Below are 17,098 nucleotides of genomic sequence, written 5' to 3'. Positions count from 1 at the left end.
TCTCAGCAAGAAGTGAATGTGACTATCTTGGGGGGGAAACGTCTAAAATCAATTTTGAAAAATCTACCATTTGGATTTTAAATACACATAAGCACATCATTTAAATTTTTTGAATAATTTGATTTATACATAAGAGTTTATGCTGCTGAAAATAGAATGGTGGGAAGCTGAGCAATATTTTTGAGGCCTATTAGAACTTTATGGAAGCAACAGGGTATCAAGGATATATTAATTGTGATAAAGTATTTTAACAAAAAGTAGTTTCTATAAGACATCTTTCTGGTGTAGTCAATTAAATGAGCTGGAAAGTAGTATTTAAAGTGTTGTTTTCTATTCATTCACGTGGAGGTTTACATTTTTACATCATCTCTCTGCTCCCAAAAGGCAACAGTTTAAAACTGATGGCCAAAGAGTTCCCTATATGAAACAATTCTTCAAGCCCATCTTGAGTATTTCTCCATTTTAAAACAGCTCCGAATTCAAGTATTGAAAAACTGATCACGTTGAAAAGGCGCACTTCAAATTATCTAAGGAATTCCACAAGAAGCCCATGTGTGTAGAAGGCAGCAGGAGTCTAAGTTTTGTGCACACTTAATATTTGAAGAGTATAAAGAAGTTAATACGCCCCCTTACAATACACACTTCTATTACTATTTCAGTATCAGTGGCACCTACTCCTGCAGGAATCTGGAGGGTTGAGAATACATTGCCATGTTTCCTACAAATAACCATTGTGCTCCCACAAAGGAAATGCTGAAGGGAGAAAGGCTGCATTACATGCAGGATGTCCCTCTGGGCATGACGTAGAAAGGGTACAGGCTGGAACCAGCATCAGAAAAAGGCAGAGACAGTTTATACCCTTGGGTGGCACTTTTGCCCGAAGATTAAATCTCACATAGAAATTAAACCTTCTGTTCTTGGCCTCAGGATATAAAAAGGCAGCTTTCAATGGAGTCACGGAAGAGTATGCATGATCACAGGCCTGACGGTAACCAGCCACATGCCAGGGAGATTGTTTGCTTATTTCCATAAAAAGGAAGGAAATGGAAGCAAGAGGATATTTATGGAGATAGGAAGGTAGTTACGGGGAAGAAGGTGCCCTGGCAGGAGATCAGTCGAGCAGGCCCTGGAACTATCTGCCCATGGATAGCAAACCAAGGCACAGGTCAAGGGCCCACATGTATGGCCCCCATGACATCAGATCTGTGATCTGAAAGCTCTGAATTTCAGGGTGGTACTTTATTCTTGTTTATCTGTACATTTAAAACCATACGGGGCACCTGGGTAGCTCAGCTGGAAAAGTGTCTGCCTTTGGCTCAGGTCATGATCTTGGGGTCCTGCGTTGGACCCCCACCCCCACTCCCTGCTCAACAGGGAATCTCCTAGTCTCCCTCTCCCTCTGCCCCTCCCCCTGCTCATGCTCTCTCTGTCTCTCTCTCTCAAATACATAAAATCTTAAAACATAATAATAAAAAATAAAATAAATACAAAACCATACAGGAGAATCAAAAGGTCTTGGTAAATAGCCATTCGTGTGTACTTGTGGAATGAATGAATGAATATCAGTACTAGTGATTAAAAAAAACCTATTAAATATCGCTTATTGAGTATTTACTATGTACCAGGCACTGTTAGGTATTTACCATACATCATTTCATTTTACCTTCACAACCTTGTGGTGAGTCTTATTTCAGCCCCAGTTTACTGAAGGAAGAAAGTGGTGCTAGGGAGGTTCTAATTTGTTCATGGTCACAGAGTTATTAAGGAGAGGAATCTACATTCCAGTTATTAAACAAAACACACCCAAACTAGAGTTGCTTATGCCAAGCCCCAAGTCACCAAACTGAGACTTAGAGTTTCACTCTCCTGGAAATAGCATCTTTAACCAGTCATTCAGGAATCACCTGATCAGCATCAGATACATTGTCTGCTGATGACACCCCTGCCTTTCCCTGTAGGGAAAGTGACCTTGCCATAATCAATTGGCTTTTTGCCTAGTATAACTTCCTTGTTCCTGCTCCCTTCTGCCTATACTAGTCTTCTATTTTGTGTAGCTCTTCAGAGCTCCTCCCTAGCTGCTAGACTGGATGCTGTATAACTCATGAATCCATGAATAAAGCCCCTAAGACCTTTTTAAAAAATATTTATTTATTTGAGAAAGAGAGAGATAGTGAGAGAGAGCATGAGTAGGAAGAAGGAGAGGGAGAAGCAGACTCCCCTGGGACCTGAGATCATGACCTGAGCCACAGGCCGATGTTTAACCGACTGAGCCACACAGGTGCCTCAGTAAGATCCATAAAATTGTACTCAGTTAAATTTGTTGTTAATACAATCCAGATATCTGGCAAGGAACGAAGCAGTTAGAATGACTCGGGGTGATGGTAGAGAATGAACACTGATGTGCTGCTAAATGTTTAACAGCTAGCTCGGGAGAGAGCCCAATGTGTAGCATAGGCCAATTTCCATGGTGTAAATGCTCCAAAATGACATCAAAAATCAAGCTGCCAAAATGTAGATCGCTGAACATTGAATTGGGCAGAAATGTACACATTTGGCTCTCAGGAGCTCATATCAGCTGGCTCTAGCACACTGTGGGGATGAACCATGATGGTAATAGAAAGAGATCATCATGCCTTTCTTGGATACCAGGAAAGTGTAAACCAGGCAAGACCTCATAACTCCTCAAATGCTATAACTGAACTCTAAAACATTCTTGACACATATTTACTACCATAATAAATATGATTTTCATTCAGGATTACTGAGTCTACACCTACCATCAGTGCACGAGTACCAACGGGCTTACGTTCCTACACTTGGCACTACGACATAAGCAGTGACCATACTACAAAATTGGGGAAAATATTATTGCACTGCATTCATAACCAGTTGTTTGATTAAATGCAACCATATTTAAAAATTTTTTTATTCAGCTCCACAAATACCATGAAATTTATTGACTCATCAGTAAAATATTTAAGAGATAGCTACCATGTGTTAAAAACAATCTGAGTCACACATTACCCAATATATCTGGTAAGAATGGTCAGTTTGTGATTTATTTCCAGTAAGTGATTTATTTCCATTAATGGTACCTAACTACATATGGTGAAATTTTGCTCAAGAATATTTCACGAAAATTTTCCAAGCAGCAAATGAAAATGTGACACTTCTAAGAACTTTTAAGAATAAAAGCAAAATTAAACTACTTGAGGCTACCCCAAAATAAAAAAGCATTTGCACAGCAAAGGAAACCATCAATAAATAACAAGGCAACCTACTAAATAGAAGATATTTGCTATATATATATATATATATATATATATATATATATATATATAGGATATATCCCATAAGGGATTAATATTCCAAAATATATAAACAGCTTATATACAACTCTGCGCCAAAAAATAATAATCATCTGGTTAAAAATGGGCAGAGGACCTGAATAGACACTTTTCCAAAGATGACATACAAATGGCCAACAGATACATGAAAAGATGTTCAACGTCACTGATCATCAGGGAAATGCAAATCAAAACCATGAGATACCACCTTACACCTGTCAGAACGACTAGAATTAAAAAGACAAGAAATAACAAGTTGTTGGTGAGGATGTGGAAGAGGGGACCCTCATGTACTATAGGTGGAAATAAAATTGGTACAGCCACTGTAGAAAACAGTATGGAGGTTCCTTTAAAAATTAAAAACAAATTTGCCATATAATCCAGTAATTCCACTACTTGGTATTGACCCAAAGAAAGTGAAAACCTAATTTGAAAAAATATATGCACCTTTATATTTATTGCAGCATTATTTACAATAGCCAAAATATGGGAGCAGCCCAAGTATCTACTGATCGATGAATGGATACACACGATCACACACACACACACACATACACACACACATACACACAATGGACTATTACTCAGCCATAAAAAAGAACGAGGTCTTGCTATCTGCAATAACACAGATGGACCTAGAAGGTATAATGCTAAGTGAAATAAATAAGACAGAAAAATACAAATACCATATTCGTATTTCATCCATATGCAGAATCTAAGAAGCAAAGCAAATGAACAACAAATAAAAAGACAAACAAACAAAAAAGACTCTTAAATACAGAGAACAAACTAGTGGTTGCCAGAGGGGAGGTGTGTTGGGGGCGGGGAATGAGTGAGATAGATTCAGAGTACACTTATTTTGATGAGCACTAAATAATGTACAGAATTGCTGAATCATTATATCGTACACCTGAAACTACTATGACACTGTGTTATTTATACTTCAATGAAAAAAAAAAAAAAGAATAGTACAGGGCCACTGGGTGGCTCAGAGAGGTTGAGCATCCACCTTTGGCTCAGGGCATGATCCCAGGGTCCTGGGATGAATCTCGCATCAGGCTTCTCGCAGAGAGCCTGCTTCTCTCTCTGCCTGTGTCTCTGCCTCTCTCACTCTGTGTCTTTCATGAATAAATAAATAAAATCTTTAAAAAAAAGAATAGTAGTGGTTACCCATTATCATCAATAAAAATGAAAGACTCTTTTACCTTAACATATTTTTAAGTCTCTCAGTCTCTGAACTAATGTCACATCATTAATAAATACCACAGCGCATCTGCCTGATATTAGAATCCAGATGAGCGTAACACCAACAGGGTACCAACAGGGTACCAGGGTTTATTTTTATTTTTATTTTTCTAAGCTCAAACTAAATCATCTCACTGTGCAAAGGCAGAGGCAGTAGTATTTGGTTGGCATAGCTACACTTGGGTGCTGACTCAGGAAACTGGAAGAATGAGTAAGAGGAGAAACCAAGTGCCTCCCGATGGTGCAGCGGTGCAGCATCATCTCCCCAGCCAACTCTCACCACATGATTCTGTACCATGTGGTTCTCGCCCTGCCCCCTTCCAGCTATCTCCTCACCAGCCTCCTGGTGAACGACACACTTTCTGGAAACTGCAACAGAGATAGAAAGTAGTTGTTCATTTGCATACAGCCTAGAAGCTATGGAGGCTTTGTGCATGGACAGTAGTTTCTAGGGTAGGGTTGTGTCTAGGGAATCAGCTTATGACTACATTTCCTGTATTTGCATGTCTGCAAATTCAGTTCACCGTGGAAAATTCCAAGTTGTCTAACCTCCTTCTCCAAACTAATTTATGATTTTACACCAGTGTATGATCACCTGATGCTCAAAAAGGATTGAAAACAATGCAAGGAAGACCTACGTGATAATATAAGCTTGGTGGAATACTGTTCTCAAAATCTCTGGATATAAGTAATTCTGTCATTCCGAAGCCTGGAGTCATGGTTTATGGGGAAGAAGAGAACTGACAAGCTGACGATATGCAAAATTATCTGCTTACCCAGACTGAGGCCTATTAGATTGCCCTAAAATTCTAGGACCATTGCTTGGAAAAATTAATTAGGACTTAGGACCTGAAGACTCTGAATGCAGCAATAAAAGGAGACCACTACTTCCTTTATCTTCACAATATTTAAACAGAATATGTGAAGGGAAGAAGTATGATAATAAAAAATCATTACATTTTATTAGATACTTTTAATTATTATGGCTAACTTTTTAGCAGCTTCATTTGCTGATTATTCTGGAGTGGGAGGCACCACCTAGCCATTTCAACCATTTTTAACTTAAACAGAATTTTCTACTCATAAATGCAAACAAGTCACTCTTTTCTCACCCCACCCACATGCAAATTTCCCCCCTTTCTATGAGTCCAAGTTTCCTTTTTGTTCACCAAAAAAAAAAAATAATAATAATGAGGCTGCGGGGGAGAGGGAGAGAGAGAATTTTAAGCAGGCTCCACATCTGGCAGGGAGCCCGATGCTGAGCTAGGTCCCACAACCCCAAGATCATGATCTGAGCCAAAATCAAGAGTCAGACACTTCACTGACTGAGCCATCCAGGCGCCCCCTCTCCCAAGTTTTTAAAAATTGTTAAGTATCTCCTAAGCGTGGGGAGCTGTGCCAGGTGATAGGGATACGAAGATGAAGAGACATCTCACTAACCTTCAAAAAGTTTAACATCCAACACAAAATTCAAGGATTTGTTGATTCAATACCTTGTTACTGATTGCCTTCAACCTAATGGGTGGATTCTGTGGCGTGGTGACCATAGGGACACAACAGGGAAGGCCACTCCTCTGTGGAACTTATGAACTGCAGAGAACCATCCAAGGGGTCCAGGGGGTCCAGGGTGCTGAATCCCATGAAGACAGGACCCAGGGGGGTGAGGTGCCCCCCGAGACTGGCCCTCAGGGAAGGGCAGCTGAAGAGTGAAGGGGAGGGAGGGGAATGTTCGGGCCAGACACTCATGGGCCAAGGAACAGCAGAGGCCAAGGCCTCGCAGGGGGACGGTGTGGGAGGTACAGCAAGGAAGGGTGGCTTGAGAGGAACAGGAAAGGGCGACGGGGATGGGGCTTGGGCAGCCCGGGGGCGGGCCTGAAGGGCTGAGCTCAGGGATGGGCCACATCGCTGGCGGTACTTTTACAGGGTGTTGACTAGAAGAGACTGTGGAGAGGCGGCCTGGACCAATGAGACCCAGAGGAGGCCACATCATTTTAGTTTGTCAGGAGGTGATGGTGCTCAGGCCGTGTGGGAACAGAGCTGGAGGTGATCAGAGGTCAGATCTGGGGAGTTTCCTGACAGGGGTCTCTAGAATCCATCCCTGCTTCACTACAGCTGCTAACAAAAGAAATTTTAAAATTTAACATTTCCTCGGCACTCTCGCATCTTACTTGGCCTTCACAACTTCATAAGGCAAGTACTTATCATCTCCATCTTGAAGGGGAGGAAATTGCATCTTAATAAAGTAATCTGCTCAAGGTCATGGATAGGACATGGGAAAGGCGACCCGGGCAGTGGGAGCTGTCTGATTTCAATGGACACAACTTAGGAACTTGGCCCTGCGGTGCTCTCTTACATTTCTTTTTGTGAAAACATCATTTTCATGTGAGTTTATAGTCCTGTTTAACTATAGCCAGGTTCCCAGCAGCCATTCCTTCTGGAGCCTTTAGGAAGATGTCTTGGGCAGGCCCTGCCTACAACGTGGGGAACCGATGGCCTGAAATGCACTGACTGTCATGTAAGGAAGACTGTTCAGTAGAGCACTTTTTTTTTAAGTCGAAATTGAGTCCTTATTTTTAAAATTGCCAGCCTTGGACCAGTCAGACTTTTGAGCAAAACTCTACTGCCTTTTTAGAAGTAGGAATAACAGGGACACCTGGTGGCTCAGTGGTGGAGCATCTGCCTTCAACTCAGGGCATGCTCCCGGGGTCCTGGAATTGAGTCCCACATCTGGCTCCCCGCAGGTAGCCTACTTCTCCCTCTGCCTCTGCCTATTCCTGCCCCTCCTCCTGCTTGTGCTCTTTCTCTCTCTGTGTCAAAATAAATTAACAAAATTTTCAAAAACAAAAAAGTTTCTTATGGTTTCCTTCTCTCCTTTTTTTCTTTTCCCCCCTCCCCGTATTTTCATCTGTTTTCTTTCTCAGATGCCACATATGAGTGAGATCATGTGGTATATTTGCCTTATTTCACTTAGTATAATACACGCTAGCTCTATCGATGTTGTTGCAAAAGGCAAGATTTCATTCTCCTGGATGGTTGAGTGATATTCTGTTGTGTGTCCACACTACATCATCCTTATCCATTCATCAGTCAATAGGCAGTTGGGCTCCCTCCATAGTATGGTCACTGTTCACAATGCAGCTATAAATATCTGGATTGCACTGTTGTGGTTGAAATGGAAGCAAATGTCACCACTGCCTGAAATGCAATGTAGTCAGTAATCAAAAAAGTTGGTTAGGCAGAAGTCATCAAAAATTATGTAGATACAAAAAAAAAATGTGTACACATACACACCACCAGCAAATAAATGTACGCACATTCGTTTGCTTATCTGTTGACATAGGCCAAAGACATTATGTAAGTCCCAGCCCGTTGTGTCTCCCTGACATCTACTCTGAACTATCTCATTTCTAGTTTTGGGTTCTTTAAAGTGGAAGGAAATCTTAAAGCAATTTGAGTGCAAAATCCTTCTAGTTTTTACACTTGTCATAAACACTACTAAATAGACTGTAGTTTTTTTCTGAACAACGTCTCTTTTGAATCTTCCCAAAGCATTCAACAGAGTTTTCTTAAAAATTACAATTTTTTTTGTATTTACAGATCAACAGTTTATGTACAGTGAGTTAAATCACATAATTACAATAAAAAATACAACTGGCATAAATTCTTTTGGGAACAAAGACAGATGGCATTGGTGAAACATACAAAGATAGAGGTGAGAGAAGACGGAATGCAGCCCAGAGAGCGGCCAGTGCTGGGAGAAGCTTTCAGAGACCACCGGCTTAAGGGTATTTTTCAGAGAATGAGGTTACCAATTAACCCAGCAAATTAACTGAGGTTGGTTAAGAAAACTTTTACCGGACAGCCCGGATGGCTCAGCAGTTTAGCGCGGCCTTCAGCCCAGGGCGTGATCCTGGAGACCCAGGATCGAGTCCCATATCAGGCTCCCTGCATGGAGCCTGCTTCTCCCTCTGCCTGTGTCTCGGCCTCTCTGTGTGTGTGTCTGTTATGACTAAATAAATAAAAATCCTTAAAAGGGGAAAAAAAAAAAAAGAAAACTTTTGCTATAGGGAATAGAGCATGCAACTCCTGATCTTGGGGGGTTGTGTGTTCAAGCCCTATATTGGATGGAGAGAGTACTTAAAAAATAAAACTAAGAAAACTTCTTCTATCATCACAAAAAAACCAATGACTTATAAAATTAGCCCTCAAACAAATGTCCTTTCCTATTTAATACTAGCATCTATCCAGTCTCTAGACCAAGGTGGACTAGACCCTTGATAATACAAACAGCAAATGCTTACAGAGAACTTGCATTCTTGGACCAGAGTGTTAATGAATTCTAAGTGAGTTCACACGTTAATTCATGAGGGAGGTGCTATTACCACTAACCAAAAGAAAAGCAGAGGGATGTAACCTGTCCAAGGTCTGAGAGCTGGGGCACGCAGCGGAGCTGGAGTCTAACCAGAGTTGCCTGCTCCAGAGTTGTTCCTTTAGGCCCTGTGGTGGGTAATCAGAGGCTATAAATATTCAACAGTGTAAGTCAAACTGGCTACACAGCGAGGTTGCTAATCTTGTGAAACGTGGAGAATTTCATGAAGTCGACAGAAGTGGTATTGGAGAAAAGGCTGGACCAGCCGCCCAAGTTAGTGGACAGGGAGCGCCAGCAGAGCCGGGGGCGGCCGGAGGAAAGTTGTCAAGATTAACTGCACAGGTGTGACTAGCGCAGGCCTGTCCCTCACAATCATCTCAGCACTCAACCCATATTGACACAGCATCTGGCACCGTCACAAACACAAGGGATGCAGCACAGAACAGACCCTCAGTCTCTACCCTCACGAAACTTACATTTTGTGTGAGAAATAGACAATGATCAAGATCAATATCTTTACACACAGGTTAAGAATGGTCAGGGGAAAAAGTGAAGTCATTTCTGCAAAAATGAGCCTCTTCATATCTCCCTTCAAAAGACAACTGTGAAATCAAGGACTTTACACTACACAATCAAAAAACTGTGTTGGGAGAAAGATATACCCTTCCCTTAAAAAATCCACACCTGAAAAAAAAATCCACACCTGAATTATTTTAAGATTTTTGTTTATCATATAAAAATTTTTATCTTTTCCTTTTGTTTTGTTCATTACAAGATGGGTTCATTATAATGAATATTGTTCATTGTTAGAACTAGCACCTAACTGGGATGATAACCTACGTTTTGTGATTGTTAACCAAGTGAAAGATAAAATAACTTCCCTAATTTTTAGTTTCATTTTTGGAATTAAAGATCCAACCTCTTTTACTTTGTTTATGACGCCAGTTTGGTCTTCGTTTTAAGGTCTTAACTCTAGGTGACCCGGTTTTCTGCCACCAACCACTCAGCAGGTTTGTGGTCAAGAGGAGGAACAACAGGAGTGGCCGACGACCACAATCTACCCAGCAAACCGTACTTACACAGAAAATTGAGTCTAGGTCAATAAAAGCAACCAGGATGCAGAACTGACAAAACCTTAAAAATAAAGGGCCACAGAATAAACGGGAAGCACAAGACACAGGCCAAAAAAGAAGATGTAAGAGAGAGTGGCTGATCAGCTGGAAGCAGTTGATAAGTACAACTGATTCAAGATAGCTTGAGAGATTCCGTCACAGAGGGAACGTTAGAAACTATAACAAATTAAGGATGATTGTGCTCAAGAATGTGGGTGTGGCCTTGTAAACAGTTACACTAATCCTCTGAGTTTGACTTTTACTTGTTTTGACATCCTTGCATTAGTGGCTTTGTAATGCAGAAACATTGCACTATGCTATTCCAGCTTGTTTAGTGGCTGTTTGAATCTCATGTTTCTAATTTAATTTTTGATAGGAAACCAGTCTGCATGGCTAAGAATATATACATACAATAAGGCATCCAGGCTCAGAAATGTTGCCTTTGGGAGGGACTGGGTAAAAGGCACATCGGCCCTTTCTGCATTATTGTTTTATTCCTATATGTAAATCCACAATTATCTCAAAATAAAAAAACTAATTTTAAAAAGTATAGCATACGGCACGAAGTCTTATTCCCACCCTCTTGTCCATCTGCTAAAGCCCTGTTGACCATGAGCTCCTTCCTCGGTCATACGCAAACCACTTTTATTCATTTCCTTACAAGCAAAGACAGGAATACACTATTACTCCCTGTACCTTTCACCTCCACGTCATTCCCCCCACTAACGGTAGCATGTTTTGTTCTGCATCTTGCTCTTTTCCATTTAACAACATATTGGAGAATTTTCCATACTGATGTGTTAATTTTAAAAGTATTCTATGTATAGAGAGCTTTCCTTTGACCTATTCTTTGGATAAACCACATTTATTTAGCCAGTCCTCTTTGATGGAAATCTGCATTGCTTCCAGCCTATTGTTATTAAAAGCAATGCTATAAGTAACCTTGCAGGTATATTTTTGTCATTTTGATAGATGCCAAAATCCCTCCATAGAGACTGAATCTATTTACAGTCCCACCAGGAACATATGAAAGCCTGTTTCCCCAATAGTCCCACCATAAAGTGTGTTATCAAACATTTACGTTCCTGCCAATCCATCAATGAGGTTTTTAAAAATATTTTATTTATTTAATCAAGAGAGACACAGAGAAAGGGAGAGGGAGAAGCAGGCTCTCTGTGGGGAGCCCGATGTGGTACTCCATCCCAGGACCCCGGGATCATGACCCAGCCAAAGGCAGACGCTCAACCACTGAGCCACCCAGGGGTCCCAGCATCAATGAGTTTTAATTTGAATTTTCATTTCATTCATGAAGTTGAGCATCTTTCTACGTATAAGAACTCTTTGCCCATTTCTCCAATGTGCTGCAGAGCAACAACGTTATAAGAAGATAATGTGATGAGGAAGCGGAATTTGAATGTTACATTGGAAAGACGTCCTCCCAGGATTAGTTATTTAAAATGCAATGACTCAAATAAATAAATAAATAAATAAATAAATAAATAAATAAATAAATAAATAAAATGACTCTTAATGGAAGTGTTCAACACTGTTGGGGTGCCTGGGTGGCTCAGTCGGCTAAGAGGCTCTTACTTTTGGCTCAAGTCACAGTCTCAGGGTCATAGGACTGAGCACCTCAGAGGGCTTTCCACTCAGCAGGGAGCTCCACTCTCTCCCGCTGTCCCTCCCTGCCCCTTGCACACGTGAGCACTTGCTCTCTCTCAAATAAATCTTTAAAAAATAAAGTTTTCAACGTTATTAAAAAATAAATTAAGTGTTTAAAATTAAGAAATGTCAGAATATCAGATTGGCTGAACAATGTCATCATATAAAAAGGGGAGCATCCTGAACACGTTACAGTCACAGATCAATGACCAATGATCTTATGAAGTCCTCCCTAAAGGAATAGCGGCCCAGGCGGATGAAAATATCAAAGATGAATGCCCAAGAAATATAAAATCAACCAATATTGAAAGCCCTCATGAAGGACACCTGGGGGGCTCAGCGGTTGAGTGTCTGCCTTCGGCTCAGGGCATGATCCTGGAGTCCCAGGATCGAGTCCCACATCAGGCTCCCCACAAGGAGCCTGCTTCTCCCTCTGCCTGTGTCTCCGCCTCTCTGTATCTTTCATGAATAAATAAATAAAATCTTAAAAGGAAAAAAAAGAAAGAAAGCCCTCATGAATCTTATATTCTAGTGAAGGAAGACATAATCTGAGGAAATCACATAGTTTCTTAGAAGACGACAGAGCCATGGTAAATGGACTAGATATGGGGAACCGGGGGGGGGGCAAGCATGCACTTTAGCAGGGCAGTAGGGTCCCCAGGGTTTGGAGGGGGTGTAAGGGAGGAAGCCGGCTGCCACCGGGAGGAAGAGCTCTCTGGCAGAGATCAGGAGGCAGTAGGCACCCAACAGCTCCCGACACAGAGAGGAAGCCAGTGCCCCGGGAGGGAGGAGGGCGTGAGGTCGGGGGCACTGGGACACACCGCTGGTGGAGACAAGTTATAGGAGGACAAGCTCAACCCTCCTGCCAGCAAGACTCCCATCACTCCCCATCCAAGTCTTGTCTTTGCCGCAATGCCTGGGTTGGGCAGGAGGTGCAGACAGTACCTAATGCTCCAGCTGGACCAGGGGTCATGGGGGAGGGGGGGAGGGGGTTTGGAGGTGGTGGGAGGGGTGGGGGGACTAGGGGGTAGGGGGGGCTGGGGTGCTCATGCCCTAAGAGTCCCCACCATGGGGCCGGGAGCAAGCAGAACATGTGTCCACTGTTTGCAGGCTGCTGGCCCCTGGCGTCCAGGTGACAACTCTGGCCTTTCTCTCCTAGAATCCCTGCTTTTCCAAAGGCCGCCTCGCCTTGTGAAGTTTAACACCAATTCTTAGGACCGCCTGTGATGTGAGCATCTCCCCAGAGGGTTGTCTTGTCAGGTTCACATCTCCATTTCTGAATGTCTTCCATTTTAGGACCACCTTGGGGTGCTCTTCATCACAACTGGTGGGACATCTCCACAAAGACTCGAGCCCTGCTGCTGACCCTCTCCACCTCCTCCCCTGCCAATGACTATCAGGTACTCTCTGATCCTGACCTGGAGATCTGAGACAGACACAGCTACCATTTTCTCAATAAAAAGCATCGTAGGGAGAGAGAGAGTCCTCCGGTTTCCAGGAGCTGGAGGGGATCTGTCAGCTTCAGAATCAAGAGAAGAGAGGCAACGCCAGGCGGGACTGAGATGAGTCTCTGAGAAAGCAAGTCTGGGTTTCTGCAAGGAAGTCTCCTGGGCGCGTGGACACCCCCGGAAGGGGGCCAAACCGGCACCCTGACCTGCTGCCGCACGGCTCTCCTCCTTGCCTCACACTCTAGTCTCCCGTTGCCTCAGCTCCCCTTCCCCTTCCTCGCCCACAAACACTACAGAGCCCTGCTCACAGCGCAGCGGCTGGGCTGCACCCCGAGGAAGCCCTACCGGCTCTGGAGTCCCCAGATGCTATCAAACCCTGGTTGTCACCTACTTTCTCATCTCAGCAACCAGCGCAGGTCGCAGGGCTTGGGCAAGGCTGGAGGGCGCCAGTGCTTCAGGGATGTCCATTGCACCCCCACCCCACCCCACCCCACCCCACCCCACCCCGGAGCTGGGAGCCGACTGAAGGGGACCGGGCCGCCGGGGCCCTGATGAAGTGACCCCTCAGGGACGGCAGAAGCTGAAACTCATGAAAAAAGAAGCGGTGTGACGACGACGACGCAAGAGCTGTCAGGAAGCTGCCGCCAATATGAGGGCTCTGACCTGGGGGGCGCGGTCCCCCGAGGGATCTCGGCCGGGCGCCCAGAGACCTGGGGTGACACAGCCTGGGACGGCTGTGGGTGTGAACTCGGCTTCCCCGACCCTGCTGATGACATCGGAGTCACACCGGTGCGAGCTCCACGTCTGCTGGTTCTGTTTCTTGGCAGGACGAGGAAGCCGGCGTCGTCAGGGTCGTCCGGGTCGTCAGGGTCGTCCGGGTCGTCCGGGTCGTCCGGGGTGCTGGCCGTGGAAGCGGGAGGCGCGCGCCGCCCCAGCGCACCCCTGCCTCTGCGGCTCACGAGGGGCGGGCCGCAGCCGTCGGGCCCACGCCCCAGCCCAGCCCGCCCGGGGAGCGCCTCCGGCCGAGGTTCCAGTCGGTCCGAGCCCCTCCGCACGCGCCGGCTCCGGGCTGGCGCTCGGGGTCACGTCAGGACCGCGGGGCTCTGCGCCCCCGCCCCCGCCCCCGCCCCCGCCCGCGCCTCCCGAGCCCAGCCGAGCCGAGCCGAGCCGAGCCGAGCCGAGCCGTCGCGGCCGCCCCTCTCTCCCCGCCCGCCCGCCTCACCTGATGTACGGGAGGAAGGGGTTCACGTGCCCCGACAGCACCGCGACCACGTAGGAGATGATGAAGGCGGCGGACGACCAGGTCACCAGGAGGAAGGGCACGAAGGCCATTCCCCTCAGGAAGCACAGCATCGCGCGGCCGCCAGGAGGGCGCGGGGCCGGGGGCGGGGGGCGCGGGGCCGGGGCGTCCCGGGGAGCCGGGCGGGGAGCGGGGCGGGGCCGCGGGAGCCGCGCACGGGCTGGGCCGCAGACGGCGGCGGGACGCGAGGCTCCGCGACGGCGGCGGGGCCCGGCCCCGGGGGAAGCGCCGAGAGCCCAGCGGGCGCGGAGGCGGGCGGCCGGGGTGGGTGGGGCGCGGGCGGCCCCGGCTTGTTGCGAAACCCGTGAAGTCACAAAGCGGCGGCCCCGCGGGCTCGGAGGCGCGCGGAGACCTCCCCGCGGACGCGACGTGGGGGCGGCGGGGACGCGGCCCGGCTCCTTTCGCTTTTGGTTCGGACTCGGCCGGGGTCGGCGCCGGTGGGGGGAGGTGTGCCCGACGGGGGTGTGCCCGAGGGGTGTGCCCGACGCGGTGTGCCCGACGCGGTGTGCTCGAGGGGTGTGCCCGACGCGGTGTGCCCGAGGGGTGTGCCCGAGGGGATGTGATGATCGAAGCCGCCCCGGCCCTTGCGCAACCCAGGAGAAACCGAAGGCTCCTTGGCTCGGCTCCTCCAGGGCCTCCTCCCCTGGGGCTCTCGGGTTCCGGCCTCCAGCCCCGGGGGCTTCCCTTCCGCGGTCCCCCGCTGCCCGTCGCGGGTGGAGAGTGTGGCCACCGCTTGGCGACATCCACGGCTGCCGGGGTGCGGACACGGGTGTAGGGTGACGTTCGCCAACCCGGGGGGGCGCCGAAGCTCACCCACCCAGCTGTGTGGCACGCACAGGGACCCCGCAGTCGGGGTGGTGCTGAGCGCCCCCGGGGGCCGGGGTCCCCCGCACTAGAGCAGGTGGCAGCAGCCCCTAGACAGGAGCTGCCCTTGGGCCTCACCGCGCAGGGCCGCCCGCGACCGCAGGGGAATGATCCTGACCTCACGCACCTCGAACGCCCCGCAAAAAAGGCTTCCTGTTCGGGAGGCGCTTGTGAACCCAGTGAATCGGAGGGAGGGTCGTTTACAGTTTACAGGTAGGAGCCCAGGGTATGCTTCCGCGGAGGTCACTGGGTCACAAGCAGGGACCAAACGTGGGTTCTTTCCAGTCACATAGACATTTCTTGGGTGCACACCCTGCAAGCAGCCGGGGTGCAAACACTAAAGAGCGCCATGGGGCCTAAAAAACGGACATGTCAGAATTCAATTCAATTATATGGAATATTAGATAGAAGATAAATAAAAGAATTGGCAGGCAGGGACCAGTGCTCAGAAAAAGGATCAGGGAAGTTTTCCTGCCAGACGATAGTAGAGTTTTGGAAAGTAGGTGATCCCTACCCAGGCAGAGAAAGGGGACACTGGCTTCCCGAGCAAGGATGAAGCAAGAGAAAATGCACAGACCCGTGGACTTGCTTGTGTTTCTGGAACTAGAAAAAGGACTCAAGTGTAAGGCCGAGAAAATAGAGGTGGGCAAAGAGGCCATCCCACAGCAGTCCTGGTCATTATTTTTTTACTTGTTTGCTTTTTGGTAGTGAGGAAATTATAGGAATATGGACACATATATATTTCAAATAGATTGTTGTGGCTGTAGTGGGAGTGACTAACATACTGAATAAAGCAGAGGCTTTATATTAAAGCTTTTAAAAAATCAGGGGCGCTTGGGTGGCTCAGTCAGTTAAGCACCTGACTTTGGCGCAGGTCATGGTGTCAGGGTCCTGAGATGCAGCCCTGCATCGGGCGCCCTGCTCAGTAAGGAGGTTGCTTCTCCCTCTTCCTCTGCCTGCTGCTCCCCCTGCTTGCTCTCTCTCTCTGTCAAATAAATAAAATCTTAAAAAAAAAAAAATTCAGAAGAACTGTCATTCATGGTGGTCCACCTTACATCTGAACCTTGGTTTCTGAAAACTACTCCTTTGCCTAGTCTTCCTTCTCTTTCCCTATGCCCTCCTTTTTTTTCCCTCCTCTACTAATAATTCATCTGATTTAAAAAAAAAAAAAACCCTCTGAGGCAGAGAAATTATAACATCAAATGGAACTCACCTGATCACCTTATCCTTTTAAGTTGCTTATGTAATTCTCCTAAGAAACCGAACTGGCTAGTAACTGTCAACACAAACATAGTAAGAGTTGTCTGACTATCATGGAAAATAGGTATTTCATTGTTTAAAATAAGTGTGCATGCATGTATATATTTAAAATAGATATATAACTATAACTAACTATATAAACTACATATGGGGCCATAGTGTTGGTTTTCCCCTCTAAAAGCCTTCCATAGCATAGGTCACCTAATACCCTCTCCTTGAAATAGTCAAGTTTTCGGTGGTAAGAAATGCAAAAATCCTGGAAAACAACCTTATATCAAAATATGCCTCTTTGATATAGAAGTATGTTGAGCTGAAGGTAATAAAGCAACAATTAAGAGCAGGAAAAGTTCTCTACCCTCCTCCTTTCTGTCTAAAGGAAGGCTATAAATTCTCTTTGCTGCAGACAGCTCTAAACTCAGCTCAGAGATAGCACCGGAGGAATCGCAAACAAACTTTGCTCTGTTGGTTCCCCCACGTATTCACCTTTCCTT

At 46.2% G+C, this 17,098-nt stretch overlaps 1 protein-coding gene across 6 annotated transcripts in view; it reads right to left on the bottom strand.

Moving 5' to 3' along the window:
• The window catches only part of DRAM1 (DNA damage regulated autophagy modulator 1), a 45,318-nt gene extending 30,750 nt beyond the window's left edge, over positions 1–14,568 (bottom strand). For all 6 annotated transcript variants that reach the window (XM_035698841.2, XM_025439386.3, XM_025439387.3 and 3 more), the window contains exon 1: positions 14,406–14,568. In XM_035698841.2, the coding sequence (XP_035554734.1) occupies positions 14,406–14,536 (131 nt within the window). In that variant the 5' untranslated portion in view covers positions 14,537–14,568. The remainder of the gene's footprint in view (positions 1–14,405) is intronic.
• Between the last annotated feature and the right edge of the window lie 2,530 nt (positions 14,569–17,098).

This window comes from Canis lupus, chromosome 15 (genome assembly GCF_003254725.2).
Source record: "Canis lupus dingo isolate Sandy chromosome 15, ASM325472v2, whole genome shotgun sequence".
In the NCBI taxonomy this organism is placed as follows: domain Eukaryota; kingdom Metazoa; phylum Chordata; class Mammalia; order Carnivora; family Canidae; genus Canis; species Canis lupus.
This window is presented reverse-complemented; position numbering and strand designations above follow the sequence as displayed.